Source organism: Coregonus clupeaformis, unplaced genomic scaffold, assembly GCF_020615455.1.
Source record: "Coregonus clupeaformis isolate EN_2021a unplaced genomic scaffold, ASM2061545v1 scaf0010, whole genome shotgun sequence".
Lineage (NCBI taxonomy): Eukaryota > Metazoa > Chordata > Actinopteri > Salmoniformes > Salmonidae > Coregonus > Coregonus clupeaformis.
In genome coordinates this window covers 1,668,973-1,689,067 of record NW_025533465.1, presented here as the reverse complement: position 1 = coordinate 1,689,067, position 20,095 = coordinate 1,668,973, and the positions used below count along the sequence as shown (strand labels likewise).

General features: G+C 42.6%; 3 protein-coding genes across 4 annotated transcripts; 1 reads left to right on the top strand and 2 right to left on the bottom strand.

Annotated features, from left to right (window-relative positions):
- Window positions 1–2,878: 2,878 nt before the first annotated feature.
- Window positions 2,879–12,296, bottom strand: LOC121550987 (ras-related protein Rab-3D). Its single transcript, XM_041863475.2, has 5 exons — window positions 11,531–12,296; window positions 8,414–8,653; window positions 4,936–5,054; window positions 4,719–4,843; window positions 2,879–4,508 (listed from the first exon to the last, which is right to left on the bottom strand). The coding sequence occupies exons 2-5, from the start codon at window positions 8,651–8,653 to the stop codon at window positions 4,321–4,323; spliced, it is 672 nt and encodes a 223-aa protein (XP_041719409.1). The 5' UTR covers window positions 11,531–12,296; the 3' UTR covers window positions 2,879–4,320.
- On the top strand, window positions 10,026–18,695 carry LOC121550986. Its single transcript, XM_041863474.1, has 11 exons — window positions 10,026–11,008; window positions 16,456–16,483; window positions 16,595–16,671; window positions 16,812–16,893; window positions 17,083–17,305; window positions 17,470–17,537; window positions 17,639–17,694; window positions 17,891–17,979; window positions 18,087–18,160; window positions 18,313–18,418; window positions 18,581–18,695. Exons 1-11 carry the CDS (start codon window positions 10,985–10,987, stop codon window positions 18,588–18,590), a joined length of 837 nt encoding a protein of 278 aa, XP_041719408.1. The 5' UTR covers window positions 10,026–10,984; the 3' UTR covers window positions 18,591–18,695.
- On the bottom strand, window positions 14,444–16,191 carry LOC121550988 (transmembrane protein 205). Of its 2 annotated transcripts, none has more exons than XM_041863477.2 (4): window positions 16,019–16,191; window positions 15,392–15,526; window positions 15,063–15,226; window positions 14,444–14,885 (listed from the first exon to the last, which is right to left on the bottom strand). In XM_041863477.2, the coding sequence occupies exons 2-4, from the start codon at window positions 15,489–15,491 to the stop codon at window positions 14,583–14,585; spliced, it is 567 nt and encodes a 188-aa protein (XP_041719411.1). In that variant the 5' UTR covers window positions 15,492–15,526; window positions 16,019–16,191; the 3' UTR covers window positions 14,444–14,582. The 2 variants fall into 2 exon arrangements, with proteins under 2 accessions (XP_041719411.1, XP_041719410.1); XM_041863476.2 differs by having other exon boundaries at window positions 15,392–15,500; window positions 16,019–16,168.
- Window positions 18,696–20,095: the final 1,400 nt, after the last annotated feature.

Below are 20,095 nucleotides of genomic sequence, written 5' to 3'. Positions count from 1 at the left end.
CCTTTATCCAATGGGGAAGGGAGGTAGGATGTAAGGCCATAAATTATAGATGGTATCACCATAAAGACTAACCTAACCACATAGAACATGGGTCTCAAGCCTTTGTCCGCTTGAATGCATAGATGTTGTGCTTTCACAAGTTCTAATCATCTAAACGATTTAGCATCAGGATTGCACAAAACGACAACTCAGCATTTATTTTGTAATGAAGTCTTTATTTTCATAAACACATATTAGAAAAGGCATATACATTGAATAAGACTTTCCATCAAACAGTTCCAGAGCCTTAAATAGGAACAAAACAAATATACATTAAGACACAAAACAGTATGGTTCCCCCTTAATAGTATAACAAACCTCCTATATAACCTATGGAATGCAAGACAACACATAACTAACCAATTCCACAGAAAAAATAAAGTTGTTGATGTTGAACATAATTATCAAATAAATATGTTATGGGACAGAGTACCACCATTTGGTAGTTCTTTAATCAACTGACATTGAGGTCTTTAGATAAACTGGGTATCAGTGTATCAGCATGTGATTTAGAGAAGTCCTCCTCAGGACTTTCAGTAAAGCCTCACCACTTTCAATCCAGTTACCTTCAGCAGCAGAAAGAAAAACACTTTAAATACAGTGACAAACACCACCCAGGAGAAAGCTTTACAACTTGGGCATAATGCAGATGGAATGTGGGTCTAGTGTTTTTACACAGCTACAGTGGGGGGAGAAAGTATTTAGTCAGCCACCAATTGTGCAAGTTCTCCCACTTAAAAAGATGAGAGAGGCCTGTAATTTTCATCATAGGTACACGTCAACTATGACAGACAAATTGAGAAAAAGAAATCCAGAAAATCACATTGTAGGATTTTTAATGAATTTATTTGCAAATTATGGTGGAAAATAAGTATTTGGTCACCTACAAACAAGCAAGATTTCTGGCTCTCACAGACCTGTAACTTCTTCTTTAAGAGGCTCCTCTGTCCTCCACTCGTTACCTGTATTAATGGCACCTGTTTGAACTTGTTATCAGTATAAAAGACACCTGTCCACAACCTCAAACAGTCACACTCCAAACTCCACTATGGCCAAGACCAAAGAGCTGTCAAAGGACACCAGAAACAAAATTGTAGACCTGCACCAGGCTGAGAAGACTGAATCTGCAATAGGTAAGCAGCTTGGTTTGAAGAAATCAACTGTGGGAGCAATTATTAGGAAATGGAAGACATACAAGACCACTGATAATCTCCCTAGATCTGGGGCTCCACGCAAGATCTCACCCCGTGGGGTCAAAATGATCACAAGAACGGTGAGCAAAAATCCCAGAACCACACGGGGGGACCTAGTGAATGACCTGCAGAGAGCTGGGACCAAAGTAACAAAGCCTACCATCAGTAACACACTACGCCGCCAGGGACTCAAATCCTGCAGTGTCAGACGTGTCCCCCTGCTTAAGCCAGTACATGTCCAGGCCCGTCTGAAGTTTGCTAGAGTGCATTTGGATGATCCAGAAGAGGATTGGGAGAATGTCAGATGAAACCAAAATAGAACTTTTTGGTAAAATCTCAACTCGTCGTGTTTGGAGGACAAAGAATGTTGAGTTGCATCCAAAGAACACCATACCTACTGTGAATCATGGGGGTGGAAACATCATGCTTTGGGGCTGTTTTTCTGCAAAGGGACCAGGACGACTGATCTGTGTAAAGGAAAGAATGAATGGGGCCATGTATCGTGAGATTTTGAGTGAAAACCTCCTTCCATCAGCAAGGGCATTGAAGATGAAACGTGGCTGGGTCTTTCAGCATGACAATGATCCCAAACACACCGCTCGGGCAATGAAGGAGTGGCTTCGTAAGAAGCATTTCAAGGTCCTGGAGTGGCCTAGCCAGTCTCCAGATCTCAACCCCATAGAAAATCTTTGGAGGGAGTTGAAAGTCCGTGTTGCCCAGCGACAGCCCCAAAACATCACTGCTCTAGAGGAGATCTGCATGGAGGAATGGGCCAAAATACCAGCAACAGTGTGTGAAAACCTTGTGAAGACTTACAGAAAACGTTTGACCTGTGTCATTGGCAACAAAGGGTATATAACAAAGTATTGGGAAACTTTTGTTATTGACCAAATACTTATTTTCCACCATAATTTGCAAATAAATTCATAAAAAATCCTACAACGTGATTTTCTGGATTTTTTTCCTTCTCATTTTGTCTGTCATAGTTGACGTGTACCTATGATGAAAATGACAGGCCTCTCTCATCTTTTTAAGTGGGAGAACTTGCACAATTGGTGGCTGACTAAATACTTTTTTCCCCCACTGTATAAAGGTTAAGTTATAAGTCTCCAGTACAATGTTTCACACCACAACGAGACCACTTGCTCGTGGTAGGAGATGAAAAGGGGAGATAACTTGATAAAATCAGCCAGCTAATATTAAACAGCGAGTCAGCATCAGCAGTTCACCCAGATGGATAAGTCTGTCTTTGTGATAAGCAACGGGAGAGAGTAAGCGCTCATTAATACTTTTGGCGGGCTTTGACCCAACCCCTCAGCTTTAGCGGTGCTTTGGCATGAAAACATAAGGCAGCTATCATGCAGAGACAGTGCCTGACCCTAACGGATGGCCAGTGATCAGTGTGGGGCTAGTGATAGGGAAATTGCAGTGTCTGTTAGTAACAGAGGGCCAGAAAAGAGACAAGGGGGAGATGCATGTCTCCAGTCCAGTTGGGCCTTGTATCCCACAAGTTATTTTTTCTTCTGAAGCGCTGGGGCACTGAAGCCATCCAAGCAGTACAATGGAATGTACTGTACATTCTTTGGGAGCACCATTGGTCTTGCAGTTGAGCATATGATTTGGAAAATGAATTAGCATGTGTGTCATGCTTGGCCAATCACCACACTTTAATTAGGCTACTTCATAGACAGTAACTTAGAAGTAAGAACAGTACAGTAACATCATGCAAGTAATGCAGGCAGTTTACACTGGCACATCCAGATTACAGGACAGGACACACTGTTGAGAAGTCGTGTGCAATTGGGTTGGAAAGTGTAAGAACAGTGAGTAGGAAGGGTGGCACAGAGGGGTGAGCGAGGACATGCCAGAGCAGGTCACGTGACTCGCGTCAGTGTCACTAGTGTTATACGACTTCCTCCCAGACAAACGCCCTGGAGCACAACTCAAGGCCAATATTGCTCTAACATTGTTTGGAACAGAATCTCATACTTATCTTTCCCGTAAGCAGTAGTGGTTAAGAAAGTTTCGAGTAGTAGCGCACAATTATTCTGAGGACATGGCAAAATGGCAGTGTCACAGAGTAAAGCATGGAGGTCAGGTAAATAAGGAAGCAAAAGGCCAAAGCAGCAGAATAACTCAGTTTTGTGATTGTCTGGATGATGTTATCTGATTAATTAATAACAGTTCCATCTAGATTTTGAGCAAGGATACGCTGGAATTAATTAGTCAAGACTAGACCGTTGGACAGTAAGAAAAAGGCAGCACTCCAAAGGGTACAACAATGACAACCCCACACTTCATTTTAACCATTTAGTTTTCCTTAGCCATTTTGTGCTGACATATTTGCGCTGTTCAAGACTTCATTCGGTCATACAACAGCCGAAATATGACAGCAAAACGTGGATTTTTGTTGGATTTTTATTCAGGTTTTGGGGTGCTGTCTTCTTTCTATCTGGTTTTGGATTCTGATAAGTTTAGTCCAATGAATACATTCAAAGCAGAGCACCTAGCCAAGGGGCATCCAAGACAAAAGCACCTTCTGCTCTATTTGAGTCTTAAACTATTATATTTTCATTCATTAAACTCTGAACACAACAATGACCTAAAATAATGACTACTGGAAACTATTTCATTATAACAAATATTCTTCACATTGGCATTTCTTTAAGCTGATTGAACTAGTTTTGCTTTAAAAGTAAAGCCATTAAATAATGGTTTCTCACAATAAATACTTAAAAAATGTTTGCCAGAAGAGCAGAGGGGAGGCCATGTGGTAGAGGCAGTTGACGGGGGGGACTCGGATGAATACCAGCCCACCACAGAACTACTGTGTGAAGGCCACAGTACACAAGAGAAATGGGGCCTTTTCAGCTAGGACAGGAAGTAGAGCAGGGGATATGTGGGATAGCGCTGGATTGACCGAGGGGAGGGGACCGATGGTTATTTCTGCTAGCTGCTTTATGATTTTCACTGTAGTGGCTGTGTTAGGGGGTGTGAGGTTGGGGTGTAGTTTGAGAGGTGTACTCTCTCTACTTTAGGCACAGTGACAGGGTTTGGTGTGGGGCTGTGAGGAGGAGTGAGGCGGTATTTAGCAGCCACAGCCCCCATGGTTCTCTGGAGGCGAGTCCTGTAGACTGGTGCCCCTGTGGTTGGACATCAGGTTGGCATCTCCGTCCATGCTCTCGTTCATCTTCTCACAGATGACGTCTACCAGCCGCTCAAACACCTGCTTCACGTTGATGTTGTCCTTGGCGCTGGCCTCGAAGAACTGGAACCCTGTCAGACCGAGACGGGGAAATAGAGTAGAGCAATGACTTATTGTGGAGAGATTTCAAGAAAAGCAGATGAGATATTTAGGCTTAAGTGTTCTGTGTCCTGCTATATCTGTGTGTAAGTGTGTTCTCATGAGGTCAGAATGCTGTGGTTGTGTGACCTCTTGGTGTATAGTCTTTGCGAAGACTGCATGCTGTCGTGGATAGTACTCACCAAGATCTTCGGCCAGTCTCTGGCTATCCTCTGTGGGGACTAGCCTGTCATCCTCCAGTTCACACTTGTTTCCCACCAGGATCACCTGTGCGTTGTCCCAAGAGTATGTCTTAATCTGAGTTGCCCTGTATGACAGAGGTGAGAGTAGACAAATGCACAGTCTGAGAAGGCAGCAGGGTCAATATTGAAATTATGGAACCTTCCACCTTTCACTCACCAGTCCTGAACTGCGTTGAAGGAGTCCTGGTTGGTGATGTCATACATGAGCAGGAAGCCCATGGCTCCTCTGTAGTAGGCTGTGGTGATGGTACGGTAGCGCTCCTGCCCCGCTGTGTCCTGTGGGGTACATGATGGATGGTCATTCTTTACTGTGTTTACAGCAAACAGGTCAGGTTTGGGAACATGTTAAATTGTGTGGTATTTTGTGAGACCAGAAGGGGGCAATATTGACTAAGGCCTACAGAATTGAGACGCTAGAGGTGACTGTGTGTGTACGCTTTTAAATATTCAGCAAGTCTAGAAAAAGACTACAATGATTAATAAAAAAAACATACCAAATGGATATTTGACATAAATAAACATACTTCTGTGATACAGTGCCTTGTCCTTTAAATTGTCCTATCAGCCTAAACCTTCCCACCCAAAGCCACTGTGAACTTCAGAATATTAGAAATTAAAGTGTCAGATACATGATTAAACAGAGTAACATCTACATATGCCATGTCCATCAACATAACTTCTTGTCAAACAACAAACCCTGGCCCACTAACAAAAACCCAGTGAGAATAAAAAGAACACAGAGGGCGTCAGATGTCTAACAGCTCTCGAGTGGCGCAGTGGTCTAAAGGCACTGCATCGCAGTGCTAGCTGTGCCACTAGAGATCCTGGTTCGAATCCAGGCTCTGTCGTAGCCGGCCGTGACCGGGAGACCCATGGGGCGGCGCACAATTGGCCCAGCGTCGTCCAAGGTAGGGGAGGGAATGGCCAGGGTTGTGGGTTCGATTCCCACGGGGGGACAGTATAAAAATTTTTATGTATGCACTCACTAACTGTAAGTCGCTCTGGATAAGAGCGTCTGCTAAATGACTAAAATGTAAATGTAATGTAAGCTCTCTGGTGCCGCAGAGCTGTAGACACCTGTTTATTGGAAACATCTTTCAATTAAGTAGAGGTTGAGTGTGATGTCAGAGTTGCTTCCCTGGAAAAGGTTAACATGAAACAAGTTGGCATGGCAACTATCCTTGGCTGTCGCTTGGTAACCTGGCCTGGGTCCCTCATTTGCATCAGAGGACTTTACATCACTGAATCGTGAGTGAGGGGGATGGATGGGGATGGGGGAGGTTGCCCAGGTAACAGTAGGGTCACTGAGGTTTATGAATGTTTCATTAGGACTAATAGTGTGCAGGGTAGTCAGCCCAAACGAACTGCCACCGATTTTAGAGATTGCAAGCAATAGAGCTGTTCTTAACATAGAGCAGGTGCCAGGCTAGAGAGACAAGTGCTCTGTAAGTGTGTGAGTCAGTGTATGCACAGCGGGGTACTTCTGTTAAATGACCTTACCCAGAAGGAGAGTCTGCGTCATTTTTATTTCATTTATGTATGAAAGATACCAGATGCATATCTTCTTATCTGATATGTGCAGACATTATGAAATATTTGGCAGGGTAATGGAACTTACAGTAGCACTAACCAAATACACTGTCCCCATGGCTAACACTGTCTCCATAACTATCTATACACCAAGTAAACAAAAGACGGTCCGCCGGTCCAAAAGCATATGCATGATGACAGTGAGTGTAAAATGGTTGGGGGTCGGAGCCATTGACGTCACTAGGACCCTTCTCAGCATGCGTCACCTGGTCCTGCCGCCCACACAAAGCAGGGACACACTCTAAGCCCTGTGCTTTGTGGTTCTGACACCAGGTGTGTGTGCCGTTGTGCAGTTGACATATTGCCATGTGGTGTATCCTCTTAGAATAAACAGTATGGTTCAGGTTGAGATTTTTTTTTAAACCATGATAAAGATAATTTAAAGCCTTTCTCATGCCACACAAAAGGAGGAAAGCTTGCACCAGTGTGGACAGGGCACCAACTGTTCACTCTTCATAGAGAGGTGAGACTCAGAGGGTTTGAGTGAAAACAGGATGCTGCGGATTAAACGCCCCTGGCCATTCCGGATAGGGTTGAGCATTAACTGTACACTTGCTCTCGAAGCCAGGGCTCATTTAATGGACACTTCCACACCTTCAAAGTACACGGAGGCAAATTGAGGAGGGTTTTATTATTTTCTGATTTGAAACTCACTGGATGTTCATCAGATGGCATTCAGTGCTCCCGGCCACCGCTGACAACATTAAGCCAAATCATGTGTCAGAGGTGGAAACCGGGTCAGTGCGTCAGTCAGCTTGGTTTGTGTGTACATTGGTGTGGACACGTTTTCTGCTGATTCATCTTGATAATTGAATACAATACAATAACATATAGGATGTTTGTCTTGTTTAATCAGATGTTTAAACAGCCTTCACTGTACGTGGAACTAGTTTGCCTTGAAACACTTTCAGACGTCAGGGGACTAGGCTACATAGAAAGAAATGTATGGTCAAATCTGGTAGCCACAGAATCTGATATTTTTTCCACTAATTGGTCTTTTGACCAATCAGGTCAGCTCTGAAAAAGATATGTGAAAAGATCTGATGTGGCTGGTCAAAATACCAATTAGTGGAAAAAAGATCAGAATTGGTCTGCCTGTCCAATCACAGCCTTAAAGTGTCTAGAGCATGTGGTACCAGCAGCAGCAACACATTGCAGTAGTTTGAGATGAGAAACTGAAAGCAAGTTTTCAGCAAAACATACAAGAGAAATGGAGAGTAAAATCATTGGTGGAAAAAGTACTAAATTGTCATACTTGAATAAAAGTAAAGATACCTTAATAGAAAATGACTCAAGTGAAAGTCACCCAGTAAAATGCTACTTAAGTAAAAGTCTTAAAATATCTGGTTTTAAATGTACTTAAATACAGTGGTGGAAAAAATACTCAATTGTCATACTTGTGTCAAAGTAAAAATGACACGCTATAAATCTAATTCCTTATATTAAGCAAACCTGATGGCATGATTTACATAGAGCCTGGGGTACACTCCACCACTCAGACATCTTTTAAAAACGCAGTATTTGTGTTTAGTGAGTCCACCAGAGGCGTTATATTGATAGGTGTGTAAATTAGACCATATTGCTGTCCTGCCTGAGCATTCTAAATGTAATGTGTACTTTTGGTTGTCAGGGAAAATGTATGGGAGTAAAAAGTACATATTTTCTTTAGGATTAAAGTGGAGTACAATTTGTCAAATATAAATAGTAAAGTACAGATGCCCCCAAAAAACTACTTAAGTAGTACTTCAAAGTATGTTTACTTAGTTACTTAACACCACTGGGTAAAATGCAAGGGCCTTGCAGATGAAAGTTGGTGATTGACCCACTATAGAATTATCAGCCATCTCAGTCAGAAAAACTACATTAAATAGCAAAGGATTTGGCCTATGGATTTATATTCCGGTTTAATACAGAAGACAACTTTCCTCTTTTGATGGGATGTGTATGAGAGTCCACTATGACGGCAAAAATGTGGCACAAAGGTGGCAATCATGTTGTAGAGACCATAGCTGGCATGTGGGACAAAATGCATAAGGCTAACTCACCCATATCTGTAACTTTATCCTCTTCTCATTGCGGAAGACGGTCTTGACCTTGAAGTCTATGCCCACGGTGGACACGAAGGCTGAGGTGAAGGAGTCATCAGCATAGCGGAACAGGAAGCTGGTCTTCCCCACACTGCTGTTGCCAATGATCAGCAGCTTGAACATGTAGTCAAAGTTCTGGTCAGCCGCATCCTTCTGAGCAGGCTGCTGCTGAAGGCGAGAGTCATTCACTGACGCCATCTAGAGGGGAAGGCAGAGGTGTGAGAGGTGATACTACAGCTCAGGGTGAATTAAACACCAAATCATCAGGATTATTAGAATTTCATACCAATACAACTCAACAGTTAGGTCAAATCAACATAGGCCAGGCCCAGTCCCCTAAATTGTTATGAACCAGTAATGAAAGGGAGGTTGCGGGGAGTTTTCAAAACCTGCTCATGTCATAGCTATTATGACTCAGTCACTTGCAGGCTGCAGCATCTGCCACTGGGTATTAAGTTGCACACCATAAAGACCATTTAGTGTCTGTCACTCATTCCTAAAAAAGTGGGAGGATGTAATGACTGCAAGGCATGGGCGTGAAAGGAGAGTCCATGGCCTCCCCCCTTGTCCTCAGCGATCAATCAGGGCTGCACACCACAGCTTCCCTCTGATGAGGACTGTCTCCTTGGAGACCGGTCCAGAACAAAGCCGCTAGGCCCATTAGTGGGCTAGGCCAGCTAGCTCAGCACGGCCATCTCAAGAAGTAGTGATATTTCACAACAAAGGGGAATGTAGAGGACGGTCCACAGACAGTATTGTGGGGCAAAGAAAAGCTCTTGTTGAAGCTGTATCTCTATGATTCCATGTTTGTGCCCACAGAGATTATAGGTGTGTGTGAGAGTGAGTCACTGCCACTTACTTATAACATGGGGGATGAGCTGTGCGGTAAATGTGTTAAATAAGGCAACTGCATGATGTAATGGCCAAAAGGATTTTGTAAAGATACTGTGCAAAATGCAGGTCTGTACTATAATCCCCTATCACAAGGCACCAGTCAAACTTTCATCTGACCATAGCTTTGTGGGTCTAAAGTCATTGGATCATAAGTCCCACACTGTGTGTACAAAGAATATGCGGGAAACCCATTGGATCATATGTTGTTTTCCCCTCAGAACGTAAGCCTGCTAAATCCTGGTCACGTCATGCACATTTACACTGTTGCTCAAGAAGTCTTAAGGCAAAATAATATTTGGGGGAAATATTTTTCTACCTTAAATCTGTGACAACTGTTGTACTGCTGAGACATTTACATGTACATTTTTAGTCATTTAGCAGACGCTCTTATCCAGAGCGACTTACAGTTAGTGAGTGCATCCATTATTTTTTTTATTTTTTTTATACTGGCCCCCCGTGGGAAACGAACCCACAACCCTGGCGTTGCAAACGCCATGCTCTACCAACTGAGCTACATCCCTACCGGCCATGCCCTCCCCTACCCTGGACGACGCTGGGCCAATTGTGCACCGCCCCATGGGTCTCCCGGTCGCGGCCGGCTACGACAGAGTTGCCTACATTATCCAATAGCGCTCAATTCAATATCCAGTTGTACCATAATGATATTATTCTCCAAGATATTAGAGACCAAAGTTACTGAATGATGAAGTGTTGAGAAACACGTGGCCACAACTCTTTGTGGACAAGTAGCATTAGATTACTTTGAGTAGGGGGTGATGAATTTAATACTGGCATGCCACACCATCTGCCACAATAACGGGTACATCTCTGACGGGACAGATTTCACTGTATCACAGAACAGGCCTCCACTTAGTAGAGTTGAAATGGGAGTAATTGTTTATGCACTGGAGAAGCATTAGTTCTGTAAAACAAATAGAGGCCATTATGGTGAATAGGCCTAGCGTGGTCTCAGCTGGCACTGTTTGCGGAGTAAGGTCCCTCGAGTTCACCGACTCCCTGGCTGTTGTAGGAAATTAACTCTTGATTGGTTGGCAGCTGTCTGTTCCCTATAAAATAATGGTCGTAAACACAGGTGAGGGAAGTATGTTAGTAAAATGTAGTGGTTTCAATATACCTGGACAAGCTCAAATCAATAGCACAATAAGTAGGCCTATACTTTTGGGTCAAACTCACCCACTCTACCCATCATATTGAAAGTTGTCAAGTGTCCATTCTCCATCTCTATAAGCCCTTGATCATGACTCTCAGTTTCATTACATTACACATAAGTCATTGGACGAAGGCATCTTCTGTATGGGGGAGTTTAGTTTAAGAGCCCCACGCTATATCTGTACATTAACAATCGTCACTTGAGGTACTGTTTTGGAAGCATAAGGACCTTATCTTTCATATCAGTGAGAAATAATTTTCAAAAAACAAAAAGGTTAAATTGATACACACCTTGATATGGTTAGTGTTCCCACAAGGCCATGTCACAGAGCTTGTTCACTGAAGACAAGCGGTGACCACCTGTGCTAATTAGCTATCGAGCGTGCTCTGAACACCTGTGTGTAAGCATAACTCGGGAAGTGTAGCAGACGTGTAGTTTTGTCAGATGGAGGCACCCACAGCTGTATGGATCTGTGCAAAACTGCTACAGTAAGTGTGTGCATCTTTTTTATTTGAAGGACACTTTTTCGCTAATGAATGGGGCATATGTTTTGAAAGCCATATAGCAAGCAATGATTGACGTTTCTAAACGTTGAAACACAGCGTCGGGATTGTAGTTCACATGAGGTAGTCGTGGGTGAAGCTAATGGCTGAAAACTAGGGAGAAGGCAACTGCCGCCTAGAGTTTGACAGCTATATCGCTATATGAAACAGAACTGCCAAAGTAGACCCTATGCAAAGAATGGGGGTGAAGAAAATCCATAGCTGACAATTTGTCGTTCGGTACTTCAAATCGCACCAGGTGCTCGAGGATTAATTGGCGGTGGCAACACTAGCAAGTGGCTCGAAAACCTGTTGTCACATTATAGAAACATGTAAAAGTCCAATGGAGTTAAGTAAATGAGAAGAGTAAACGAGAATACAACGGCCAGCAAATCATTTTCATTTGGACATGAAGGAAGCTGGACAAAGGCGCAGAAAATATTTAGCAAACTTTTTCCAACCACTTACCTAATCTTGGATACGGAATTTCTTTGCCTTTTCCTTTCAATGTTATTTCCTTTCAAGTGAAGAGTGAAAGTTCCCTAGGGTCTTCAACAACCTGAATTCTATTTCCGCCCACCGCTTTCTGCCTCGCCGTTTTCCTCTGAGCGTTTGTGGAATAGAACAGGCAGCTCCCGGATCTCGTTTGTGTACAAAGGAGCACCCTTCGAGAGCGCAGCAGTCAGTGTAGTGGCCACCTCACAGGACAGTATTCACACAGAGATATAATCTCTCTCTCACACACTTCCAGCGAGCAAATTCCTGTACTTTATGATCCCTCACTCAACTCTAGTCTGTTTGGAAATAATAGCTTTCACAAATCAAGGCAGCATATACAGTATGTTTGTGTTTGACTGATGTTAATGTGTATTAAATTGTTGAATAAAATAGGGAATATTCTCAGCTGGGTCAGTCTTCTGATCTGAACTTCATAGAGATGCTCTCCAGTCTGCCAACCTCATCATTTATTAAGTATAACTCAACATTTGATAATGCAGAGTTGCAGATCATTAGAAATACACTATTGGGATCACTGCAAAATAAGTTCATATTTTCGTGCCGATACTGTAGGCCAACTTTGGAAAAGCATCCACCAGTTAATAAATCTGAATTATTTCCATGAGTGAATAAGTGCACATCCTTGACACTTCCTGGTGTTTTAGACCAGGGTTTCCCAAACTCGGTCCTGGGGCCCCTCTTGGGTGCACGTTTTATTTTTTTCCCTAGCACTACACAGCTGATTCAAATAATCAAAAGCATAGTGATGAGTTGGTTATTTATATCATCTATGTAATGCTAGGGCAAAAACCAAAACCAGGAAGTGTCATGGATGTGCACTTATCGTGTTATGCAACATACTGTATGTTTTAAATGTATTCCTTAAAAACGTCTGTCTGTATAAGGTGGGACCTTGTAAGCTAAAAGTTACTTGTTATTATTGAATTAATTACCTCTTGAGCTGACAAAAAATCCTAGTCCCCGAAATCTGGTAGTAGGCTGTTTTAAAGAAAAAAATAGGTTTTGTTTTTATTGGATAAAACTGTCCGAAATATAAGTATGACATATGGCTGGTTTCAGCTCGCCGCTGTGCTTCCAATGGTGTGCATTATACTGCAATACAGTGGATGTCAGCGGTACTACATGACCTAGTTTAAGAATCTCTGCTAAATGTTCATTGTCTCAGAGGCGCATGTGATGTCCACAGCTATAGATGGAGTTCCGTGTGAGGTAGAGAGAACTGCAAGATAATGTTTTACTCGTCTGGTCTGGGAGAAACCAAAAAAAATGCAATTAGTCTCTGTAGGAATTTACATTTGCCCACCAGACTTCTTAAAGGTAGACTCAGCTATATGACGTATGTGCAAAAAGTAAACCGCATAGTGGGTACATTTCCACAGCAACTAAGAGCGTTGAAGCGCAAGGCTAAACTTCTCAGCTGTTTTGGTCCCGTACCTACAGTACCACGCTCTAACAGCGTGAAGCGAACCCATGCACATATACTGTGTGAGAGTGAAGTCTTGCATCTCGCTCTTCACAATATCTGCGGTGCTGCTTGTGGCAAACGTCATTTCGCAGAGTCTACCTTTAAAACAGGGTTCTTCAATCCTGGTCCTGGAGGGCCGAAACACCTCTGTTTTTCATCCTCTCCTTCTAATCAGGGGCTAATTCAGACCTGGGAAAACCAGGTGAGTGCAATTAACTACCAGGTAGAAATAAAAAACAGAAGTGTTTCGGCCCTCCAGGACCAGGATTGAAGAACCCTGCTTTAAAAGGTAAAATAAAATTTCATTAAATATGCATGTGTTTGTCTGACATGGACAGAAGTTGGACCAAACTATCTATATCTCTCTATCTATCTCTTTTTACAATGACTTAAAGCTTCATAATACATTTGAACGGTATAAGACAAATAATCCTTCATGTCATGAACCCTCTGTTTGAAGGAATATGTGTAAAGGATTCACATTAATAATTCATGTAATCTTTTATTTGAAAAAATAAACAGATTTGGATCATGTATTTGAGCCTGTGCTGTGCCAATTCATTAAGTCTTACACAAATATGACCTGTCCACTGTATTCTACAGCTCCCAAGCTCTCTGTGGATATAAGGGTTTACTAGTCTATTCTTTATGGCCCTCTCTATACTTTATTTTATCCCGGAATAGCAAATATTGGTGAGAATCGCTTCAAGGCTGGCAGCTCAAGATTACATTTGCCCAGTGTTGACACGAGACAACAGAGTTGCAATTGTGTTTACTTTGTGTAAAGGGGTTCATCCGCTGTGGAGCTTTGCAGCTCCTTCAGGGTTATCTTTGGTCTCTTTGTTGCCTCTCTGATTAATGCCCTCCTTGCCTGGTCTGTGAGTTTTGGTGGGCGGCCCTCTCTTGGCAGGTTTGTTGTGGTGCCATATTCTTTCCATTTTTTAATAATGGATTTAATGGTGCTCCGTGGGATGTTCAAAGTTTCTGATATTTTTTTATAACCCAACCCTGATCTGTACTTCTCCACAACTTTGTCCCTGACCTGTTTGGAGAGCTCCTTGGTCTTCATGGTGCCGCTTGCTTGGTGGTGCCCCTTGCTTAGTGGTGTTGCATACTCTGGGGCCTTTCAGAACAGGTGTATATATACTGAGATCATGTGACACTTAGATTGCACACAGGTGGACGTTATTTAACTAATTATGTGACTTCTGAAGGTAATTGGTTGCACCAGATCTTATTTGGGGGCTTCATAGCAAAGTGGGTGAATACATATGCACGCACCACTTTTCCGTTATTTATTTGTTTGAATTTTTTGAAACAAGTTGTTTTTTTCACTTCACCAATTTTGACTATTTTGTGTATGTCCATTACATGAAATCCAAATAAAAATCAATTTAAATTACAGGTTGTAATGCAACAAAATAGGAAAAACGCCAAGGGGGATAAATACTTTTGCAAGGCACTGTACATCCCCTTGTTGACAGACAATTTGGAAACCTGCAACCAAGTACAACACCACATATACACAAATAATCTCTAAATGGTGTGTAAATTGAGAGCTGTGTACACTATGTTGGTGGTTGTGCAGATAAACCCAATCAGGTTGCATAGGTTGGACAGACCATGATAGCGGCCAAAGGTGCTCTTGTAGGCCTTGTACTTGGGGTCCTGCTCCCTGAGTTTGGCGAAGGCTTCCCTCTGGCTCCCTCTCCCTATCTGGTTCCCCAGGCCATGCTCCTGCTCCACCTCCCGCAGCTTGAACATGACCTCTGTGGCTGACGGGCCGAACCACTGTGCATTTAGACCTGCCATGATGACTGCCACAAAGTACAGGGCCATCTATAGGGGAAGAACAATTTTTATTCAGAATTGTCAATGACATAGATGACGTCTATAATGTAGATACAATCATTATCTAAATCGGAAATAATTATTACATTTTGATCGCGCAATCTTAACGCTTCAGCGTTACAGATTGAATCCAGCCCTAAATTACAATATAGAATGTGATATGACCTGCAGGCTTTCGTGCCAATCCAGCAGCTCTCTGGGGTGGTAGACTGCATACACGGCAAGGCTGACAGAGTTGCTGCCCAGTAGGCAATAGAAATAGACAGGGAACAGCTTGCTTTGCACCAGCCCAAAGGTGTGCAGTGTTACCTGCTTCACCAGTGCAAAACCTGTGGGTGGGAAAAGGGATAATGTAAGTGAATAAAATGGGGAGACATACTGTGCCTCAAGTTCTTCATCTTGGCTTTTTTTTATATGCCACTTAGATTGTAGGGTTTTGCTAACACTCAAACTGATTTCCTCTGCTCATCCCCTATCGATCCCAGTGTCATCACCTGCTATAAAGGAGACCCACAACTGCATTCCCCATGCGAAGGACAGCACCAGCAGGTGCAGCACTTTCACCAAGTCTGTGGGCTCCCCTTCTGTGACCATGGTACTGATCTGGGGGACAAAAAGAGAAAACAAAACTAGATAAATGTTAGCAAGCAAACCAGATGACTCATTAAGTTTCATTACAGCATTGGGGACACAAAACAAATACACTTAATCCCCACTCAAAAGCCCTCTAATTCAACAGAGACATTTGAAGCCCCTTGAACCAGCATCATTTGAGGACTGGAAAGTGACTGGAAAGCTTGATTAGCATGCACGTGATAGTGGCTTCGAGAGATAAGAGTTCTGACCTGTTTTCTAAGACTAATACTTCAAAGTTGGATAGCTAGCTAACTAAAATTCTAAAAATGATATACTGTTAATTGAGGATTACATACTTAATTCAATGCAATATCACATTTTGGGAATTGGAAACCATGACAGTGGAATGGCATTTGTCAGAAACTACATATTTTGCTAGCACAACTGACGTTAGCTAGCTAGGTGAGTTACACAAGTTTGCTTCTAAATGCGCGCATGCATGTAGTGTTGCAGTGCATTCCAAAGAGAGGAAAATGGCTTCTTACCTGTTTTCCTTATTTTTCTCAACTGAAAAATAACTATCTGGATGTGGTATGTTGACAGAAGGGAAACACTCTTTTCTCAACTCCCGTTGATTGAACACTAGAACAACACTTCCTATGTCAAACGCCAATTTCCGTTAACCACGCCCCCTAAGCAATATCTACAAATCACATTATTACAGAATGAATATTACGTGAAAGTTATAACCCACAAACCAATCATCACTGAGATAGACCATATCGATTTTTACGGCCCTGCCTTGTCATTGTGACATACCCTTTATATCCACCCACTTACAATTTAGTTGGCTCAGGTCAGTTGACATGGACGACCAGAGGGCCTTAGTGAGTTGAAAACACATTTGGCACTCAATGTCATACAGTAGTACCAAAATAGTTTGTTAGAATGATTTTTAATACAATGTCGATTGTTGTTTCAGTTTGAACCACTGCCCCCTCCTGCTGAAGGTGTGTATGTGTTATTGTGTCAATGTGATTATCAGAAACAACATAACTTGAGAATGCCTGGTGTAATACTGTATGTTCATTGTTCACTGACTTTCTTGTGTTGTCATCTAGTAGCAGTAGGTGAATCTCAGGAGTCTCTCCGAGATGTTGTGGAAAGAATGAGGTCAGAGATTGAAACACAAGCCAAGGTGACTGACTGCTTCCTTCTGTAGAATGTAGTATGCATTTTTGCCATATTCACGATTGTCTACTGTTTTCTTTGATGGCTTGTATTGGTTACTGTTTTATTCAGGGGATATTGTTTCAATAAATATTTCCCGTTTTGTAGACTATTGATTCCCTGTGCAAAACTCTGTTCAAGCATGAGGCAGAGAGGACCCAGAATCTTAATACCATGGCAGTCCTTCAATGTAAGGGAGGACACAACACAATCACGCCTGAACCACACCTGACTCTTGATTCCCTGATTTATTTAATTTTTTTGAATGCATGGGTTACTCTTTACTTGAGTTGAACCCTCTGTCATAAGGGCTAAATAGCACTGTCATAACAATTACTTAACGATGACATAAACTGTACTCCTGTCCTTGTTCCTCCAGCCGAGGTGCACCATTTGGCTGCGCATGTAGCCACCCAGCACCTTGAGGAGCGTTTTGAGGGCCTGCGCTATGAGGTCTCCACTGAGCTCCACTACCTGCGCAGTCTCCTGTCCCACTCTCCCTGCTCCTGTCCTACTCTCCAAGCCTCCTGCTCCAGCACTCACCCCTCAGACATCCAGAGGCAGGCTGCCATAAACCACATCTCTCAGGAACTCTACCACAGGTAGATCTGGATAAGGCAGTCTGAAATTGTGACAGGTGTAGTGGGGATAGTTTGGTGAACTACACTTGTTTGATGATAAGTTGACTTTAGTTCAGTGGGATAAGGCAGTAATAACAAGTAATTCCCTCTCCATTTTTTTCTGTGTATGTTGTCTGTTTCTTCAGTCGAAGAGTCCTGTGGGAGCAGATTGCTGAGCTAAGGGAGGAAGTCCACAACATTCATGGCCTGCTTAGCAAGTTTGATTTTATGTTTTTCAGAACAAGACCTTCTTCCATGATGTTGTTCTAATGGAGGCTTTTTTAAAACCTTACTCAGTTTTCCTTTCCTTTTTAGAAAAACAAAGAGATGAAACTATGCGCAGATTGACAGAAAAATACTGCAAAGATATGGTATTTCAGAGCTCACATTTCTCTCCCCCAAATCACTTTGACCTGAATGATTTCACTCATCAAACAAATGATACAAACTTTACACTTGAAACAATCTTCTGAACTGTACTTGGGCTATAATGATGTGGACTGCTGAAGCTTATCTAATGTTATGTGACATGTTCTGGAATATGTGTATATCTGTCTCCATTTTCAGTGCTTGGAGAGGATGATTGACAGCTGTCAGATGAAGGACGACACTCTCAGACTGCAGAGGCCTCAGGACATGCTCAGGTCAAATGCAAGGTGAAAGCTCTGTGGTTAGACTAGACAAGCATGGGAAGCAATCTGACAGACTGCTATTACTAAAGGAATTATGATGATGCATCCCTATAACAAGTGTTCTCCCCTAGGTCCGATGTTTTTGAGTTACAGAATAAGCTTCAGACTATAACAATATCGAAAGGCAAGGCTCCCAAGAAAACGGGTAAGATATATGGTAATTGACTTTCCATTGATTTACAAAAGATGCAGCATTTGCATTGAAATACAAAGTGTATTTTTCTGTTTGTTGAGATCAGTTTTTATTGCTGTGTGCATGGTCTCTTGCATTGCATATTGGCCGAACTGAGAGAATAGGACAGAGGGTTATGCCAGCCAATTCAGATTCAGATGAAGGGCAAAGTGGAACATGTTCCAAAGGAATGACACCAAAGATCAAAGCAGAAATCAATGTGTCTGCCAGGTAAATCAAAGCACACTAATAACATGCTTTGCTGTTTTTCATCTATTACTGACAACAGTAATTCATGTTATATCATCAAATTAATAAGCACACGTGTTGTTATGTGTATGTTAGAAGGGTAACCACATTAGAACTGAATTCTTAATTTTGTCTCCGTTGCAGAAGGAAATAAAATTCATCGCTGGAATCCTCTATCTACCTTTTGCCCTACCTTGTCTCACACTGTCTTCTTAATGACAGTCAAATAAAAATAAAATTAGGCCTACACGGACAATTATGTTTGAGCTTTGTACATTCAACACATTTATTTATGAATTATTCAGGTAAAAGGCAGATCTTTTGTCAATAATTATATATTGTAGAATAACACAGGAGGTTGGTGGCACCTTCATTGGGGAAGATGGGCTCATAGTAATGGCTGGAACAGAATCAATGGAATGGTAATCAAACACATTATTTCCATGTGTTTGATACCATATCGTTCACACCATTCCATTTATATAGCCCTATTTGGTAAAAGACCAAGTCCAAGAACAGCTCAAATAAGCAAAGAGAAACGACAGTCCATCACTACTTTAAGACAAGAAGGTCAGTCAATACGGAAAATGTCAAGAACTTTGAAAGTTTCTTCATTCTTCAAGGAATGGAAGACCCAGAGTTACTTCTGCTGCAGAGGATACGTTCATTAGTTACCAGCCTCAGAAATTGCAGCCCAAATAAATGCTTCACAGAGTTGAAGTAACAGACACATCTCAACATCAACTGTTCAGAGGAGACTGTGTGAATCAGGCATTGATGGTCGAATTGCATCAAAGAAACCACTACTAAAGGACACGAATAAGAAGAAGAGACTTGCTTGGGCCAAGAAACACGAGCAATGGACATTAGACCGGTGGAAATGTGTCCTTTGGTCTTGAGTCCAAATTGGAGATTTTTGGTTCCAACTGCCGTGTCTTTGTGAGAAGCGGTGTGGGTGAACGGATGATCTCTGCATGTGTATTTCCCACCGTAAAGCATGGAGGAGGAGGTGTTATGGTGTAGGGGTGCTTTACCAGTGACACTGTCTGTGATTTATTTAGAATTCAAGGCACACTTAACCAGCATGGCTATCACAGCATTCTGCAGCAATACGCCATCCCATCTGGTTTGGGCTTAATGGGACTATCATTTGTTTTTCAACAGGACAATGACCCAACACACCTCCAGGCTGTGTAAGGACTATTTTACCAAGAAGGAGAGTGATGGAGTGCTGCATCAGATGATCTGGCCTCCACAATCCCCCGACCTCAACCCAATTGAGATGTTTTGGGATGAGTCGGACCGCAGAGTGAAGGAAAAGCAGCTAGTCTCCTGAGTGGCGCAGTGGTCTAAGGCACTGCATCGCAGTGCTAGCTGTGCCACTAGAGATCCTGGTTCGAATCCAGGCTCTGTCGCAGCCGGCCGCGACCGGGAGACTCATGGGCAGCGCACAATTGGCCTAGCGTTGTCCAGGGTAGGGGAGGGAATGGCCGGCAGGGATGTAGCTCAGTTGATAGAGCATGGCGTTTGCAACGCCAGGGTTGTGGGTTCAATTCCCACGGGGGACCAGTATGAAAAAAATATATATATGTATTCACTAACTGTAAGTCGCTCTGGATAAGAGCGTCTGCTAAATGACTAAAATGTAAATGTCTAACA